General features: G+C 45.2%; 1 protein-coding gene across 1 annotated transcript; it reads right to left on the bottom strand.

The window, feature by feature from the left end:
- Nucleotides 1-74: 74 nt before the first annotated feature.
- On the bottom strand, nt 75-18,562 carry LOC121627340 (rho GTPase-activating protein 20-like). The gene is made up of 16 exons (XM_041966196.1): nt 18,245-18,562; nt 13,525-13,610; nt 11,035-11,208; nt 10,727-10,876; nt 10,539-10,580; nt 10,360-10,444; nt 10,179-10,256; nt 9,549-9,615; nt 9,076-9,255; nt 8,821-8,990; nt 8,351-8,515; nt 7,745-7,857; nt 7,431-7,623; nt 6,595-6,709; nt 5,230-6,167; nt 75-2,445 (listed from the first exon to the last, which is right to left on the bottom strand). The coding sequence occupies exons 1-16, from the start codon at nt 18,314-18,316 to the stop codon at nt 1,648-1,650; spliced, it is 3,426 nt and encodes a 1,141-aa protein (XP_041822130.1). The 5' UTR covers nt 18,317-18,562; the 3' UTR covers nt 75-1,647.
- Between the last annotated feature and the right edge of the window lie 1,465 nt (nt 18,563-20,027).

The following is a 20,027-nucleotide window of genomic DNA, read 5'->3' as shown; positions in this document are numbered from 1 at the left end:
TCGACCAGTGACCACAAAGGTAAACCAATAATTACGTCACGTTAATCAGATTTTCACTCGTAGATCATTTTATTTGCAAATGCAGATATTATTATTTATTAACAAAGCGTATGAATACATATAGAAAGGAGGTATAGACAGTAGAAGACAGCGATAGTCTTGTGGCCTATTTAAACAGAGTTTTGAGCTGCATAAAATATAAAGCTTGATAAATACGAATGTACTCATTTTCCCCTGGAGGGATCATATTTACATAATAGAAATACTGGGAGAGGATGCAGGTGATTAACTGAAATCAATACAGGCTTGTGTGGAAACCACATCGTTGGCAACAAATAGAAAACGAGGAGCAGACTACAAACCTGGAGCGCATGTAATTTAAGTGCTACTGCTGAGAAGCATTGGAAATGTGCATAACATAAAGAAACTTGATTTTATAATGAGTGTTTAAAGACCTCAAACACAGCAGTTGGCAAAAAGCTGTACGAACATCAGTCGAGACAAAATAAAGCCCAGAGCTCGATAGTTTCCATTAAAATGCTAAATGATTATAAATCACATGACCTTAATCTACAAAACTCAACCTGGAACCTTTTTGTTTAAGATGCTAACATGAAGTGATGCTTCTGAATCTAAACTGTAATCATGACTGTGTGAGCATCTTTATAAGCTGTTCACTTTGTGTACCCAGGCTGCATAAAAGAAAACAACCACATTTCCTACTTACATCCCATAATGCCTCCTCTGAATCATGTTCAGATGCAAATATTGTGCTTTCATGTTTTAATGAAATACCAATTTTGCCCCTGCAGACGTAAGCAGCAGTGTTTCCTCTGCCTCGAGACGTGAGGATCTTGACGCAGCTCATTTTTTAAAACGCAGCTGTTTGCAGGATGCACAGCGACGCTGTAATGTGTGTTTTTGTGGCAATTTGTTTCACCGCCAACATATTACAGCACGCAAAACAATTGCATATGAACATGCACGTTGCAGGAGGCGTTGCTATATGTTGCCCACAATCTGTAGGTTGTCCATACAGAACCTTTACAGCACGTAGCATTAAACAGGCTTATGTGTCCAAACATAGCGCAGCTCTAAGTTACAGTTAGCTGTCGGCCAATAAAATTACGAGAGAGATTCAACTCATTCGTGACGAAAGAAGGCAACACCAGGTAGTTTTAATTGGCAGGTTTCAACTTTGGCCTGATATCGTTTGAAAGACAATCCATCTGCTGAGACTCTGATAAATGTATTAGTTCAATATAAATAAGGTTATAGAAGAGTAATATTCCTTCTGCACGTGTAAATCCAGCCTTCAGGACATTCAAGACAAATGTTTACATTCCCTTAATGGCAGTAAGCTCTAGGCAAAGTTTAAAATGTGCTTCTTTCCTTAATTTGTTTAAAAAATGTAGACGGTCTTGAGTGAAACTAGTTTTCTTAGTTTGTTCTACCACAGCAAACCAACTGAATGTCAAGTCCTGTTACAGACTGAGTGAGCTGAGTCGTCTAGTGAAACACTGAAAGCAGTCATTTTTAACTGTATGATAACTACTAGCTGTATTCGTTGGTTGAGAACAGCAGTGAAGTCGTGTGTTTCTGGCGTCTGCTGTGCTGAAGTGATTTGTGTTTTGCCTCCAGTCACAGTCAGACGTAGGACTCTTCAGCAAACAGGAGCTGGTCGAAGTCTGGCTCCGCCGCGGGATCGCTGCATCTCTTCAGCCATTCCCTGCGACTCTCCACCAGGGCGAGCGCCACCTGCTGGCTGCTCTGGGGGCTGCTGCACGGGTGAGAGGAGAAGTAGTCCCTCACCGCTTTGGTGGCGTAGGGGGAGAGGCAGAAACGGGCCTCTGCCGTCCCGCCCTGCGGATCCGCCTCGGTGGCCTTCAGTCCCGGGTCGCTGGGCAGCCTTGCCCGCGTGAGCGCGGAGGCTCGGTCCACGGCTTGCCGGCCGGGCTCCGACCCCCGGCGCTGGTACTGCCTGGGGTTGCACTGCTCTTCCACAGAGTGAGACTTGTTCTGCTTGAACAGGGACAGAGACGGCCCCCTCTGCTTGTAAAATAAAGACGGCGACTGCTGCTTCAGCTCATTCACTTGTTTGGCGGGGACACCCCCGCCGTCGGCACGGATGTCACTGAGCTGCCTGACAGATAGCGGGGAGTCTGAGGAATGAAACCAGGGGGATTTGGGAAATTGGAGACTCCCTGTAGAGCGGTGGTGTGAAGGGGGGCTGGATGAGTCCTGTTGAAGGTGTTTGGACTTGTGGGACTCCTGGCTCGGCCTTCCCTTTACGTGGCCCCCTCCTCCTGCGTCTTTTGGGGTTCTGGAGGATGATCTGGGCTTGGGTTGGCTGCTGGAGATCAGTTTTCCTCCTCCCCTTTCGCCTGCTCTTCCTTTCTCTGGGATGAGCTTCCCAAGCGTGAGCGGCTTATTGGTGGCCCCTCCCTGTAAATGAAAACATACAGTGAAGAGGTTTAGGGCATTCAATCGTTCGCAACTGGACCTCGTCAGTTTGTCTTAGAAGACGTTTCGCCTGTCATCCGAGCAGGCTTCATCAGTTCGTACACAACCAGACTAGATAGGACAGCTCTAGTCCAATGCAATGGTATTAGGTTCAAGTATTTATCCCCTGAGTAAGGCCAACCCCCAAAACCAAGAATGGTATCACTCTATTGTGAGGCAAACGATCCCCCCATTAAGGCGGGGTGGGGTGCAACCCTTGGATGTCAACGACAGTCGTTTGCCTCGTTAGTGTCCCATTGTTGTCATTGGGAGGCTCCTGGAGCCATGTGTGAATGGCTTTGTTGTTTATCCTCAGAGGCTAAATCTTTGAATCTTTTTGGGAGAGATGAAAGGACAGCATTGTATGTGGGAGATAGGTGGTGTCTCAGACCTCCCCCTCTGTTCAGAGATGGTTTTCCAACCTTGACATAGATGGCTTCTCGTACTCCTCTTTCAAACCATCTGTCTTCTCTGTCCAGAATATGCACATTTTAACTTCAAATTTTCTGGACAGAGAAGACAGATGGTTTCAAAGAGGAGTACGAGAAGCCATCTATGTCAAGGTTGAAAAACCATCTCTGATCTTTCTCTGGCTGACGGCTCTTGGTTGGTGACCTCGACCCTGTTTCAGTCACTGTCTTTGCCAGTTTTGGTATTTGTCATCTGCTTCCAGAGTTCCCCACTGCTGCAAATAATGCTATGTTTCTATTGTCCAGTTATTACTGGTTTGGGTTTTTTTCGATGTATTTAAGTCCATGTAGATGTGAAAAATATGAAATATTCCGGCTCTGTGCGCCATTTCCCCCGCTGTTTCTCTGATGTCTGCCCTCTCTCCCGATTCACTGAATTAAGCGTTTATTTTAACCAAACCAGAGTTAGTGATGATTGCTGGAACAGATGATGAACCAAGAAGGTTTTGGTGAGGTTTTTTTGTGTGTTTGTTTTTGTCATGTTTGAATGAAGTGTGTTTTACATGATAAAATAAGTGTTTTTGTGAATGGAGTCTGGGCCTGAGCCTGTTGGTAGAAAAAACAAACACTTTTAGTGGATTCACACTGACAATGTGCAAACACCCCATTAACAGGCTCAGATGTTATATTAACTGCCAAAAACAAAATGAAACTCAATAAAACCTTCTTGGTTCACCTTTTACTGTTCCAGCAATCATCAGTAACTCCTCAAGCAGGACTATTTCATACTTTTCACATCTACATACATAAATACATCGAAAAAAACCCCCAAAACCAGTAATAACTGTTCAATACAAACTGGTTTTGTGACTCCTGTCTGTCATGCAGCAGCTTCCCACTCTCAAATATTAATTTTCATAATCGAATGTATGGATTAATTTACAATTCTGATCTATATTTGAATGTGCGTTGACAGCCCTCATCTTAATGCAGAGCAGGATTTTAATCGTCCTCTCCTGCTGCACCTCCTCTTCCTCACAGGCAGGATATTCTGCTCTGTAGGAAGCTTCTCACTGCTGACCTCGTGCTGTAAGAGGCGGTCAGGTATTGACTGTAAGTGCGGCCTCAGTGGGGATGCTCGTGAACAGACCACTGACATCAAGCTGCTCTGTAAGGGGAGCACTTCCAACTCTGTCATTTTCTGGACATCATCACCACTGTTCTTAATATGTCTGTACAGGAGTACAGCTTTTTCCAGATGTCACAGGAGATTATTTCTTTCTCCTTCCACTCTTTTGGCATCATTGCAATCATTGGATTGCTGTATTGGATCCAATTTACAGAACAATGAGGATTTTGTCCAGAAGGCTTGCAGGTGCTCCCCTCATTTAGTTCATTGTTTACCAGCATCGCCACTGAGGAAACACTAAAGCCTGATGAGACCTCTGATCCAGTATTTATAGCATTTACCCACACATCAGCTTGACCAGTGAGCAGGAACAAGACAGTAAGCAGCTGTAAACCAAACTGTAAACCACCTCTTGCAGCAGGAGATGAGGACTTCCCACATAGAGCAGAATATCTAGTCAGTGAGGATGAGAAGAAACTGCAGCATGTCTGCCTGGAGTCAGCACTTCCCACAAACCACTCAACACTTAAACACCTGTGCTGGTACACCCTACGACAGCTGTGAAGCCTCAGGGTCAGAGGGCACCGACAGAACGATCAGGGAGGCCGTCTGACACCAAAGATCACTCTCAAACCGAAACAAGAGGTATGTTCTCCCCTATACATGACTCCTGAGCCGGCTCCACTCGCTAGAATGAAGAATCGTTAGCTAGTGAAGGTTTGGCTCACTGTAAAACCTCAAATAACACACACTTTTAAGTCCAGTAGAAAACACTGATGGGTGTGGAATTCCACATGGTAAAGCCAGCATGATTTCCACTGCTGCTTCTTAGTGTTCCTTTAACAGATATATTATTTAATAATTACCTCATTAATTCCTATTTGTTTTCTGAGTGCTTTTAAATGAATTGAAAAAGTCAAAACTTCCTGTAGATGTGTTGAATTAAAGGTTTTCCACAAATGGCAGGATATTATGCTGTTTGTTGTGCAGTGAGGAAATGTTTAATTGACAGCAGCTTAACAACATATGGAAGAAAAAAAGGTCTGGAATCAGCGATAATAAAAGGACATTTTTTTGGTTAATTGTTGTCAGAAAGTTGTTGTCAGAAACTCACGCGATAATTTCAGCACTGAGACGTCTGTATGATTTCCATAAATGCAAATAAGTGCATGTTTAACTTTGACTCACCGCAGTCTTGTCCTCGTCCTCCTTCTCCAAGTTGTCTGTTTGTGTTAGCGACAGCCTCCGCCCTTTCTTCAGCCAAGAGTTTGGGTGGAGGCCCCTGCAGCCTTTTAAGGTCCCCCAGTTGAGCGGTTCTTTTGGCGGGGAGCCTTTTGGACAAGTCCCCAGGTCTGGATGTCCTCCAGAGGTCAGAGCAGAGGTTGTGGTGAAGGGCGTAGATGGGATGGAGGAGGGAACAGATGAAGAGGAGGAGGGCAGGTGTGCCTTGTTTGGGTAAAGCCCCCGCCTGGTTGTGTGGTCGCTGCTGAGGGAGTCAGGAGAGTCCAGGGGGGAGCGGGTTGGTGCAGGGGAGGTGGGGGTGGAAGAGAGGCTGGAGGAGCTCGCCTCAAGAGCTGTTGACCTCACACCACGTAGGTTGAACGTGGACTCGGCTCCACCCCTCCCCGTCTCACCTCTGGAGCGTGCGTGAGCGAGCGTGCGGCTGCTAGGCTTCTCTTCGTCACCGTCTTCATCCTCACCAGTGAGACCCTCATTGCTCCCCGAAACGCACGGCCCGAACTTGGTCACGTACGCTATGGCCGGCTCTGAGCGCCGCCGCTGTCTGTGCCGACCATCCAGGGACAGTGAGTCCGGGGTGGGGGAGGTGTCCACAGTCGGTGCGTCCCGGCTGGGGCAGGAGAGGTCCTGCCTCGGGCCTCTGGTTCTGCTCAGAGGGCGCACCTTGAGGCCGTGCAGACTGTCGGGTTGGGTCTGGTGCGTGTCCGGGTCCGGGTCTGTGTCTTGGTCGTCGTCGCTGAATGTGAGGATGGAGTCCAGGCTGCCTTGTCGTGGTTTGGCTCGAAGGTGCCTTCTGCCGCAGAAGCCCGGCGAGCCTCCGCTGCTGTCGTCCAGCTCGTTCTCCAGACTGTCGTAAGACGAGTCCGTCAGAGGGTACAGCCAGGAGTCTGCCGGTCCAGGCGAGGATGAGGAGGACGACAGGAAGGAGACAGATGTGGGAAGACAGCGAAAAACAAACAGTTTGCAGAAACATTGCAAACAATTCATAGCTCAGGACTCGGGAAGCAAACACAATAAAGCCAATGTAGCCATTAAAAACTTTGTGGAGAGTTTCTAGTAATCTGTGGGGTTTTTAAGTGACATTTTTATCATAACCTTTGAAAGAACAATAAAATAAAATCACATCTTCCAACTTCTAATCCTGCGTCTTTGCAGTTATATCTTGTTTTATGCCAAACACAAACTTTTCCTGCAAAATGAGACAATATTTTTGCCCCATACGTCTAATTTGACCCTCCTGATCCAGACATCCAGGGAACAGGCCGATGACATCAGTGTTTAAACTCAGCTGTCCTACTTCAGCTGTTTCTCTACCTGACCCCATGTCGTCAGCGTTGAGTCTTTGTGGCGGCCCTCCGTACAGGGAGGACGGATCCTCTCCCAGAATCTGCCGACAGCGTTCGATCATGAACTTCACCAGCTCGCAAACCTGCAGCCAACAGGAGGACGAGAAAGACCGATCTTTAATCAAACTGCTCTAAAATTAGACATTTTACCCTTTTTTTCAAAGCCGATTTGAGACATTCCTATGAGAGAAGCTTGACGCGGTTTAGAGGTGTTACAATCAAGGTATTAACACAGGAATTAACAAAAGAACAACAATAACATTCAGTTGACAGTTTAGGCAGCTCAATATTTGTGTGAATGATATTTTTTCCTCAAATTTTTATTCCAAATCAGAGAGGCAGTCGTCCTGATCCCAGGCCAGCAGCAGTCAGAAGGTAAAGAAGGTGGACGTTTGGTTAGCTGTTAGCTGTAGTTTTCTGTTTTTTTTTTAAGGCCTGCAGACAAAATGAACAAGCTTCTCTTTGTTACTGAGCCGTGGCGTGGCTTAGACAGACCCATTGCATTGTGTTGCAGCAATCCTGAGTGACAAAGTCATTACGACAGAAAGTTACAGCAGCCGGCATGATTTAGGTCTGGGTCAAATTCCGCATTGAATTAGCTGTTAAACTGACATTCTGCCACAAAACTTCTGTTTTCAAGTGTCAAACAATGATCCCACTTAAGGCCTAAGTTAAGTCTCTTTGTTGGAGAAAGTTTTGTAACATCTCAAATCACTCCTGCGTTTGTTCTCCATATGCTGTAAACTCTCACCAGGCTACTTGCAGTGGAGCTGCACCGGGCACTACTTCCTCCCCCTCTCTCACCTTCTTCGTTCCTTCCCCCTCCACCTCAGGGCTAGAGGGCGCTCCAGGAGGCCAAAGCATGCTGGGAGCGATGCACACTGACAAGTTGAAGCTGGTCATCTGGTTCTCCTGGGCGTTGCCCTGGATGCCGTGCAGCATGGCCAGCAGGTAGCGCAGCAGCAGGGCGTTCTCTTTGGGCAGGCGGCAAATCATCCTGCAGAGAGGCACAACCAGAGAGAGGGGAAAACAATCATATTAAGTGTTCTGCTTTAGACCAAATCTCCACACGTAGACACTAGAAAATGTAGAGTAACAGTACTGTGTGTACATGCTACCTCTGTATGTCCTGCACTTGTTCCTCCTCCTCCTCTTCTTCCTCCAGCACGTCCATCCACTCTTCATACAGCTCACAACACAGCAAGCTGCCCGGGATGCTGCGCAGGAAGTCCTGAAAACGTGCACGGATCAGTGTTTCCTCTAAGATGACGTCTGTTTCAAAATGTATCACTCAGAATAAATAAACCAGTGTTTATGACTCGTCTTTGTCCCTGAAAACTCAGTCAGGGTTTGTGTATTTCCACAAACTGATCGAGTGAATTGGTGTTTTTACTGCTTAGTTGAAAGAAGAAAGTGGACTGGGACAACAATAATGAATGAAGTCTCCAGTGCTGCCGTGCAAAGACGTGACACAGTTTAAGCCCTCGTGCACAGAAGCTCCAGGTTATCCCTCCAGATAATAAGTGATGATAATCCAGATCACATTAGCAAGCCAGCCTGAACAGCTTGTCCTGCTAACGTAGCTGCAGAGTGTGTCACACAGAGGCTGAGTAGGATGGATGCAGATTAATTTTGTGCTTACAGATGTGGGTCCGTCAGGGAGCTAACAAAGTGTGTGCATGTGCACCACACACACACACACACACACACACACACACACATACCTTAAAGACTCCGGCAATGATGAAGATGTGGTCTCTCGTCAGAGGAAGTTGGAGCTCTCCGCTGTCCAGAGAGTCCCGCAGCTCCCGGACCGCCCGAGCCCCTGCCGGCCGACGGAAGATCCCCCGCGTCCATGAACCCTCGCTGTACAGAAACGCCAGCATGTCCTGGTGAGACAGGAAGTGGAAGTTCTGGCTAGTTGTTTTGGAATGTCAAAAATTAGGATTTTTTAAGCTTCTTGTTCATAACTTCTGAATATTAAAACAAAAAAGATGGGGAAGATGATTTTTGGGCCTCTGGAGGGGCGTGTGACCTTTCCTCCAGCGCCATGTTCACATTTGTGGTTTTGAGGGAAATGTCTCAGTGAGGATGAGATGAATCATCATGACATTCAGGAGACATCTGTCTCAGGCTGAACTGTAGCAGGTAGGAACATTTAGATGTGACGTCACGACTCGTCGCGTCCACTCACCATGACGGGCTTGGGCAGAGCGTCCTCCACGCAGACAGAGCTGAGCGGCTGGCCGAACAGGCAGCCGCGGGCCGTGCCGAGGGTCAGCTCGTTCAGGTGAGAGGAGGAGCCTCGCCAGAACGCCCAGGTGATGAGGGAACGCCTCCTTTTGAATGGCTTCTGAGGCAACTCTGAAAAGACAACGCAGTTTCCCAGAATGCATCAGCCCTGACGCCTCTGTTGATTATTGCAAAATGAATCCGCGTGTGATCTCACCTGCAGAAACGTGCAGCGTCTCAAGGGGTCGAGGCTTTAGGATGAACTGGCACTGCTTGCACACCTGCAGCTGCTCCACCTGCATGGCCCTCTGTCTGTCCGCAGGTGGTGCAGCGCCGCCGCCCTGAGACGTCGTGTGTCTCACATGACTCATCTGGATACTGAAGGGAAACTCGTGACCTGAGACGGAGGAGAAGCGGCAGCGTCACTCCCCAGAGGCGAGTTATGGTTGCTATAGCATCAGCGGTGCCATAACATCACATTTCTAGTCAGCACGCACTCCGTGACCCCTCCTCGCTCCTTCCCAGCAGGAGCAACATCCTGCAACACACACTCTTCTCTGAGGAATGAATGCTACCAGTGTGTCTAAAAAAACATCTCACCCCCCTGTCAAAGCTTTCTGTCATGTACCCCCTTCAGAAAAGAATCACGCCGCACAACAACAGGATGTTGTGTGGACCTCACTCACTGACCGATCAGAGGATAGGGGGCGTTGTCCCTCTTGGAGATGACCCACAGCTGGAAGTCTTTCACCTTTCCCTGAGCGAGACGGGGGCAAAGATGGTGAGAAAAACAACTGCACAGCCTCAGAGAACAGAATGCCTTAAAAACCACACCAGGCTGGTCCGGGGACAGCGGGGAGGAATACATTTTGGGAAGCCGAGACGTGACAAAGAGAAGTATTCTCTTGCACTTTCCACGTTTATATCACATGTAGCTCGCAGCTGCTCGGGCTACAGGGCCGAGCGAACATCCTTCGCTGGTGCTGCGTTCCATTCAGCTACACCCGCTTCCTCCCATCCCTGCTCCTCCACCCTCCCGGAAATGGACCAAGGTCCAAAGAGACGAGGAGCAAGGAGAGAGAAACCACAGGTGGTTCTCCGAATGGACGGCAGCCCGGCCTTCTGAGTGAATCTGCTTTGTGATTGGTCAGCTGATCTGACGGGACACCAAACAGGATGGCTGGCTGCTATGGAAACAGCATCACCATAATATGAATAAACAGACAACACAGGATTTGTGGAGCTGATGCTGATGTATGTGGGAGTCAACATGATCGACACATTGACGGTATTGCGTCATTCTGGACTTTTTCAACTCACTATGATGCTGAACTGCTGCAGGGCCAGTCGGACCACCTCGTTGGTTGAATCGGAGTTGCTGACAGGAAGCGTCTTGGTCTGATCAGGGAGAAGAGGCAGCAGTAACACAGAGGATCATCACACACTCCGTCCACACTGAGAGGAACTGATGAAGGCGGCTCGAGCAGTAGAGCGCACTTACAACGGCGAACGTATTGATTCCCTTCCCGTACACCCTCAGAGGAATGGTTTTAGGCTCCTCTCGCTCCTTCTCTTCTTTTATTCGGCTGGAGGGGAGTCAGAGAGGAAATGCGACGTGTCAGATTTCTCTCCACAGACACACACACACATGTGCGAACACACAGGAGGGCGGGAGGTTACCTTTTGAGGAGGGAGAGCCATTTCTCTTTCTGTTCCGCGGAGCTGAGGGGAACACAGAGAAGAACGTCACACATCATGGTGGAAATGAGAAACTGAGTTCTGCTGTCACTTGAGAGTCCTGTTAAAACATCCAGGTTAAGACCTCCTGAACATGTGTGTGTGTGTGTGTGTGTGTGTGTGTTTTTTACCTAAACATGGCCACGTAGTTGCACGTGGGCCAACCCATGACGAAGCTCCTCTCGGCGTTGGTGCTCCCCTCGCACACCTCGTCCATGCAGCCCGCCGTCCACATCTCACACACACGCACCTGGGCTTTCTGCTTGAAGTGGTTGGCCGATCTGGGAACGCAGGGAGAGACGGCGTGAGCGTGCCCGCACACACGCACTAATTTTAACCTCAGGGTATTAGCCTAAATCGCAGCTGAAGGACGCGGGGGGGGCAGCCAAAATGCTCCTGGACCGCTCCTAAAAATACAGCAGCAAACACCTGTGCTTACTTGGCTTTGGCAATCACCAGTGTGTCAGTGAACAGGAAGAGGTGTCTGTCCTGAGTCTGCATCCCGGTCTTGAGCTGAGCATGTCCGTGCAGGAGAAACGACCGATCGGGGCCGGTGAGGAAGGACTGGACCAGTGGGATGGTCTCTGGGCACACGGGAGCCACGAAGCTCTCTCTGGAAGACAAATTCACAGAGTCAGAAATTACTATAAAATAAAATATCCTGTTTCAGCGCAACAGCCACACCGATCTTTCCCCAAACACACATCCCAAAGTCCAGCTGATCAAAAATATTCATCAAATCCATTCAGGTTTGAGCTAAAGGCACGTGCTCATGATGGTTCAATTAGCTTTTGAGCTACTGGAGCTGCAATGATGATGCTTTTAAGACTTTTGAAGACCAGCAGACACCCAGATTGAACTTTTTTTGATTTTTATTCTTATTGTTGATGATTAAATCTGCAGTACTGCCAGGGTGCATGTGTCAGCCGATTAAAGGAGGGTATTTTTTTAATGTTGTGTGGGAGAACATAAAGAGCAGAGCACCATGAGACAACAACCATGTCCTTTCATGGCTCGTTTCTATTGTTTTGCTTTGTGTATTCTATTCATCTGTGTATTTGTTATACCTCAGATTGAATTAACTTCTCTCTTTAGATTATAAAGTTAAAGCAATAATAAAAGACTTTATTTAAAATCAAAACACTGATAGAAGCTGGGCCCCCACCTCGTACAGTTTGTAATACAGTAACCTGCTTATGAACCAGCGTGACCGTCTGGCAGTGCTGATTGGGTCAAACTTTTCTGTGTAAGGAGACGTTTTGAGGTTTACAGTGTTAGTTTGTCAGACGGCATGTTTGGTGGCGTAAACAGAAAGACTCGGACTCTTATGATGGGCAGCCAGTGCCTCTTTTATTAGATTATTCACTTCAGATCCCTCTGGTATCCTTCATCGCCGAGATTATCGTCCAGATACTGACTTATTGAGTTTGCATGATCCACATAAGAGATCAAAAGACTCCGGCACTCCTCATTATGTAGTTATCATTACGTTCATGATGTGAGGGAATCTCACAGCAGGACAGTACTCGCGTCCTTAAATCGATGCTTTTCCCAGGCAACATTTGAATAGGAATCTTTAAAGATTGTTCATAAATAGGATCTGAGTGAAAAAGTTGGTGTTACTGAATATTTATCAGTCCAAAATCAAACTGATTGCTTTATTGTTGGACTTTTTATTTTTGTTAACTAGTTTTGTTTACTTCACAACCAGGACAACATTTAAAGGAATAGTGACACATTTTTGGATGCATGTAATTTCTTTCTTATAAAGCACTGTGAGCTGCAATTCCTTTATGAAAGGTGCTATACAAATAAAATGTATTATAATTATTACTATTATTTTTTATTAAATATGGAGCTACAGCCAGTTAGCCAGGCTTAGTGTACCATCCATCCATCCATTATCTATACTGAAACCAAATCAAAGTCTAAAAAATGACAAAACTTCTGATTGAACGCATCAATGAGTCATCTGACAAAGAAAGAAGGCTGGAAACAAATCATTCACAGGTCAGGGCTCACTCGGAGTGAGAGTTATGTCACAGAGCAGGGACATACTGCACACACCGTCAGCCGTCCAGGTGGGTGGCGTTCAGCGAGGAGCCCCACCCTCAGCGGGAGCTTTTCAGTGAGGTTATTTCTTCTTCACTTTCCCAGTCCGTATGTCCAGAGCAGAGCTATTAATAGATGCCTGATCCTCTGATCGGTCCAATAACAGGAGGATTATCCATCCGAGTGTATTCAACACCTCACTCCGTGCCTGGGGCGCGCGTGTGTGTGTGTGTGTGAGAGTCGCAGTTTGCGTGTCACTTCAAGTGTTTGCGAGGTGAAACTGCTGACACTGTTACATTGACCCAGATTCATATGCACGAGTGCATGTATGTGCATATTAAGAATGGGCTGGGATAAAGGCAGGAGCATGAACATACTGTTTGTGTATATGTATGGTATATTGTGTATATCTGCATGTTTCTGCCTGGAGTGTGCACTGGCTGTGACGACACACACACACTGCCTCTGCAGAAGCATTTAAAGGAAGACTTAAATGAAAAAGAGAGGATGAAGATTTTATGCTGTGTTTAAAAAGAGGGTGTAAACACAGCACGGGGGGGGATTTACATCAGCCATGAAGACAGCTGAGGTCGGAAAAGAAACTTAAATTTTTCTTTATTCTGCAGAAATCCCTGTGACATCATATATAAAGAATTCACACAACAAAAATATCCAGAGAGATGCACGATGTCAGTTGGCTAGAAATGAATGCACCAATAAAAATATAGGCTTATAACCAAATCTGAGTCTTTAAAACACAGAGCAATAATTGTTAATGAACATGACAAGTCAGTTATTTTAAAAACTTGGTGAACTCACATATATGTGCTGCAACATTTACTCACTAAGTCTTGTCCTTACGTGTGCCTTACAGTACCTGGACAGAGTCTTGGACCTGGTGAGAGCCTTGGTGATGACCAGACACGGGGCGGACTGGCGCCGATAACTCTGAGACTTCATCCGCTGAGACAGACAGAGAGACGATCCAAATCAAATATAATGTAATCAAATTTCATCTGACGGCTGCATTATTAACACGTACATGTGACACAGTGACAGTGGCATGCAAAGGGTTTGGGTAAATTCTGTTACTGAGAAGAGATAAGTGAGTTAAAGATGACACTGGAATATTCTAAGTGAGATTGCTTTTTTATTTCTGTCTTTTGCAAAACAAAAACAGTTAAAGGGCCTGAAGCTAAAGTTTGGTCCATGCACCCTGCATGGTGAGCGCTTATGAACACCACCTTTGGCAAGTATCACAGCAAGTTCTTGTTTGGGGGATTTGCATCCATTCTTCCTCCAAAAGGCTTCTGGCTCTGTGAGATTCTTCCTGCTCTTTTGAGGTCTGTCCGCAGATCTTTGATGATGCTTCATCATCGTGAGTTCGTCCACTGTGGATTTTGAGGTGTGCTTAGGACCACTATCCTGTTGTGGAAGCCACCCTCTTTTTACCTTCCGCTATTTTTTACATTCTTCCCTACCAGTGAAATGTTCCCCATGCAGCACAGGCCAACGTTCCAGTTAACTGCCATTTCTTCATTACATTACAAACTGAGGAAACAGCGACCTGAAAACACTTCTCCTGGCATCAGTCGTTTTAATCTTCAGAGTGCAGGCAGCTGCTTGGAGGAGCCCATGGCCGCTGATTGTTGAACGAGGTCTGAGGAGTCCTATAATTTGCATCACCTGACCTTTCCATAACGACGGCTGTGAACAAGCCAGAGCACTAACAAGCTAATTTAGGTCTGAGACTTTGGGAAAAGTCATCTCAAACATTTGCATGGTGCCCCTGTTTTTCACTCTAAAACTGTACAAAACAAAAATGACGTACTGATCTTTCTCTCTCCACTCAAACGTCCAGTGAGACAAAGAAACAAACTAAAACAATCTGACCACACCGCCCTGCACACACAACTTACTCCCTGCTTATGTTATGTTTGCACTTCCCTCATTAGTTACACGGGCAAACGGCCAACGCATTCATCAGACCGGCGGCTGTGGCCTCCAAAGGGACAGAGCGGCAGGCTGAGGCAGGAGAGTTTAAACGCAGAGGAATGCTGAGCAGCCTCTATCTGTCTCTGCCGCAACACCGCTGACCTCGCTCACACTTCAACTACTCAGCAAAAGCCGGCCGGACGTTTTTCTTCATGGATTCCTCACTATATTTATTCATTAGGCCGTAATGTCTCTGTCAATTCAAAGCAAGATGAAATTAGACTAAAGCAAACTATGGCACTTCAATCCTGAATGAATCCACAGGTAGCAGCTGCTGCTTGCAGCCACACTGAGATCCTGTTTTTCCCTACTGGATCCTATTATCCTCGTTTCCCCATGAGGATCATTAAAGTTTCATTTAATCTAATTGTAGAAGGATTTGTAGAAGGAGTGTGAAGCACGCTGACAAACAGCCATTACATAACCACGGCTCTTTCATTGTACGTCAGATTAACGCTCCGCGGGACGGTCGGCTGACGGTTACTGTGTTTAACATGATTATTCTGGGCCACAAGGGTAGAGAGGTAATGTAGCTTCTACAGTGAAGAGCCGTGTGTGAATAAGCCTGAGAAAGGAACAATATCTGTCTGGCTGCGGCCTTCGACACTGACGCTCTGTAATTAATCGCAGTTTGCAAGTAACACTGTAACCACGGCGACACCAGGACCTGTTCAGTTCAGTCGCGATGGTTAAAAACAGAACCATCAATCAACTGAACAAACAAAAACATTCATTTTTCTTCGTGCATTTTAACATTTCATCTGGTTTTCTGCTTTAGTCTAGAGCCAGTGATTTACATAACTGTGTCACCGCCATGATCATGTGATGATTCAGGCAAATAACGCTCTTTCACATGTTTTATGGAGTATGAATATTTAATATGCTGCTGGGTTTTATCATTGCACACGTGCCTGACTGTTTCTGCTCTTTTTTGTGGTGATTAGTATGTTTCCAGTGTTCACCGTCTGAGTTAAGCGTATTAGCACGCTAACATTTGCTAATTATCAGTAAATACAAAAAGGGAGGCTCTTGACGAGCTGCCAAAACCTGCGAGACAAGGGTCACATGACCCACAGAGAAAAGCAAATGTGTCAGTAGACTAGTTTTTGGAAGGTTTGCCTGCTTCTCCGCTGTTACTGCAGGAGAAGGGAAACAGTGACGAAGCACAAAGCAAAATCCTTGAAAAATGAGTCAAACTTTCAGCAGCAAAGGTCAAAACACAGCAAAGCTGCTGCTATTATTCTCTCACTGCTATTTCATTTGGATCCAGTTTTTTACTTGTTCATTCGTCTTTTGCAGCATAATAATAAATTATATAACATAAAAAGAAAATTTAGAATGACTTATAGCAAGCTAAACTTCCTCCAAAATATGACATCATACTCATTATAAATGAAACTATAACCCTGTTCCGAGAGGCTGGGGCGCTGTATAAAACATAAATAAAACAGGATGTGATCATTTGCTGCGCTTTTCAACTCATACTCAATTGAAAACAGTACAAAGACAATACATTTAATGTTTCACCTCATCGACCTGATTTTGTAAAGATCTGCTTATTCTGAATTTAATGCAGCAACACGTTTCAAACTAGTCAGGACAGGAGCAACAACAGACTGGGAGAGGTGTGGAACGCTCCAAAAACACCTGTTTGGATCATTCCACAGGTAAACAGGTTGATTGGTAACAGGTGATAGTATCATGATTGGGTATGAAAGGAGCATCCTGGAAAGACGCAGTGGTTCACAAGCGAGGATGAAGCGAGGTTCAACACTTTGTGAACACATGACTGTATAAAGGAGGTTACTACATGGGCTCAGGGAGACTTTGTAAAACTGTTGTCAGTAAATACAGATCTCTTTTATTTTTGTTTTACACAGCATCTAAACTTTTTTGAAATCGGGGTTGCATAACTTCTGCTACATCAGACTTGAAAACCACACTGAAGGATCCCTTCTGTCATTTTCTCTGACTTACAGTAGTATTATCACAGTTTTCCTTACACTGTATGTCATAAAGGGAACGTGACGGTCCAATGAATGTACCTAATTTCATGGCAATTTATCCAATAGTTGCTGAGAGATTTCAGTCTGGACCAAAGAGGTGGACTGACTGACATCACTGTCACCAATCTGTCTGTAAGCCCCCCTCAAAAAAACACGGTCCATATCTGACGTTTAACATTCCACAATGTAATATGAATGATTTAGCAGGCTCACACACTGGTGAAACATTCTTTACACTCCAGCCACAACCCTACTTTTCACTCCCAAAAATAAACTTAACATAAGCTAACATGGAGGGGTCTTATGGTGGGAAACAAATCTACTGACCAGCAGCAGCCCAGCTCTCACAGGACTGACTGACATTTCAACACAAAGCAGCTTTAGAGCAAATTCATTCGCACAGAGTTTCCGGACGACCACACTGCCAGCAGGTGCTGCGGGTCTGAGAGGAGCCTCAAAGCAGGCAAACACAGGTCCATTACAGGTGGACCTGCACGTTCAGCGGCATCATCAGCAGATCAGGAGCTACATATTAAATTAGTTCACTATTTAAGTTGACAGCGGAGACTGGGTTTGTTCATTTGTACACGACTGCCATAAAATGTAATAATTAAACTGAGAATTAGGTTAATAAAACTTCTTCCTGAATGGTTCCAACACATTATAATGACATTAGTAAGCAGATAACATCCCTGATAACTGTGCACACAATTACTGAATGCTTGATAACACAGTGGAACATGGCTGATAAATATCGCTACACAAATCTGACAGCTTGTAATTAAGGATTTTATTAACTGTTGAATGAAGACAAATCATTATACACACGTACTGATGTTATATTATGTTGCCAAGCATTCACTATTTGCTCATATAAAACATTTAGAAACTCTCCACATGTGTCCTTCATTGCATTTTCAGCATTTATGAATCATGCAAATGATAAAAAGCTGTCAGGGAGGGGGTTTTAAATAAAATGTTACCACACTGGGAACAAAGACAGAAGCTACAAGCTCAGATTCTAAGATCAATAATTGAATTATTGACTATTAATCACCCATAATTGCCTTTTCTTCCGGTCAGCCGGCGCTTTCCTGGAGCTGGGAGCGTTTGTAGCCAATTAGTTTGGAGATACTTTACAGGAGCCTTAATTACCGCTGTTTTTAACCACTTGCTGTTTCCAAACGCGGGCTTCCAGCCAGTTCACGATAAATCACGGTCTCTTTCATCCCTGACTGCTGGAATACTTCGGCACACACCGGGCGCCTCCTCGGTTGTTTGACGGTCTTTATGGCGGCAGGGTGTCACTCGAGTAAAAGCCTTGAACTCTGAACTGACCTCTCACCCGACTGGACCGCGCTGACAACGCACTCATTCATGCATCAGAGGACAATAAGCTCCCTTTTTATTTCATGCAGTAAATAAGGTAATTAAGCGCATGGTCTGGAGACTTCCCCTTTTGCGCACAAACAGCCTGAAGTTACTTAAACCAGAAGAAATAAGCAAGTTTGCGCATCATCCTCTTTTCCACGACAGTTTAAAGCAATCTAACAACAATCTGTTATCAGTGCTGGAACATAGAGAGAAATGTCTCACCCGTCTGTTCTCTTGCTGCCCGCCGCCTCGACTGAGGCTCTCCTGTTGCTGCTGTGGAGACATGTCGTCCATCCAGCCTCCAGAGGCCCTACGGCTCACTGTCCGCCTGTCCTCAGGTGAAGCAGAGGAAAGAGAAATCCCATTAATGACCTCCGTGTCCGGAAGAATGAAACCATGTCAACACTTGTTGGAAGAAGTCACTGAAAAGTTTTGCGCGTAAATGGACAACGTGACCTGCGAGGAGGAAAAGTCGGTTAAGTTCAAAAGAAAAACGGAGAGAAGCTCATCTGATCTCTCTGCCTCGCTCCTCACCATGAATGAAAGGCTGTGCTGTAACCAAACGCACCTCCTGTCTGGATTACCAGCCGCTGTGCCACTTCTTATTGCGCCTTTACGCACAGGGCGGAGGCGGCGCCAACAGGCTGCAAAAAATAGGTTTACCTATTTATAACCATGCTTCATTCATCCAGCCGACAATCAGCTTTACCCTGAAGCAAACAATGAAAAGGTGAGATTATTAGGAAGAGAAGAGCTGAACAGAACTTGTTTGCTTTAGGGATCATCTTGTTTCACATAATTCTAGTTGAATAGCTGTCACCAAACCGCACTGGAAACATGCGCAGAAACAGACGCGTCTGCACCTGCTGTCCATTAGCAGAAACAGGATCATTCTGTTCGTAAATTACACTCATACAAACATTTCTCTGAAGCTTATTAATCCAAGTTACATCATTATTATTCCCTTATCTGATGTGCAGCTGAATAAAAGTGTAAATATTGATTTCAACTGGATCCTAGTGCGTCCTCCTCCCTCTGCTTCTTTTTGGTTTTGAAGCTGTTCCCTCAGTCTAAAACAAATACCAAACCATAATACTGCAAATCATCCATGTATTTTAGTGTTAAACCCACATGAACAAATAATCACAATCAGGACATTATTTAAGAACACATTCAGAAATTTTAAAGGAATCCAAAAATCCCACAAAACTTAAAACTGATCAAACATGAGAGGGTTCATTGTTACCTTTCCAACCTTAAACTGACATGTTTTATACAAATGCTTCAACCGAACGTTCTGTTTGGGGCAGTGGACGAATATAACAAAGTACATCTACTCAAGTACTGTATTTAAGTCCAAATAATTACAGGTACATGTACTTTGCTTGAGTCTTTTTTTAAACACTTCTACTCCATCAGACTTCAGAGGGAAATGTTGTAGTTTTTACTTCACTCGGTTCATAATTTTGAGGTATTTTTACTTGTAACAAAGCATTTTCACAGTGCGTAATAAGCACTTTTACTCATAATAATGGATCAGAATACCTTTTTCACCATGAATTTGGGCTCCCAGAGATCTAAATCACAAAAATAATAAAAATCTTAACATTGTTTTATCACCTTGATACTTCATGATGTTTCATCTGTGTCAAGGAAATGACAGTTTGCGGTCTTGCTGGATATTCATATGCTCTGTATATGACATTAGTGTTTTTATACAGGTCTAAACTTACCAAAAACCAAATAATTCTATGAGGACTTCTGTTATTTGAGTTTAGTTATTGGAGGTCTAACAGACAGGAAGGCCTCTCTGACCCCAACCACAATGTCACTCATTCCGATAACATATTGCACATTTTTTATCTGTGAGTGACTCTCATGAAACATGAAATATGTCCTTTTTGGCCTTTCAATCAAAGTGGATTTATAAGCCATCATTTCATTGGAAGCATTTTTAGAGAGGGAAGAGTTACAAGTAAAAAATGGTTGATTTAACAATAAGAGT

The sequence above is a fragment of the Chelmon rostratus genome, chromosome 24 (assembly GCF_017976325.1).
Source record: "Chelmon rostratus isolate fCheRos1 chromosome 24, fCheRos1.pri, whole genome shotgun sequence".
Classification (NCBI taxonomy): Eukaryota; Metazoa; Chordata; class Actinopteri; order Chaetodontiformes; family Chaetodontidae; genus Chelmon; species Chelmon rostratus.
Note: the sequence above shows the minus strand (reverse complement) of the source record. Positions and strands in the feature narration are given on the sequence as shown.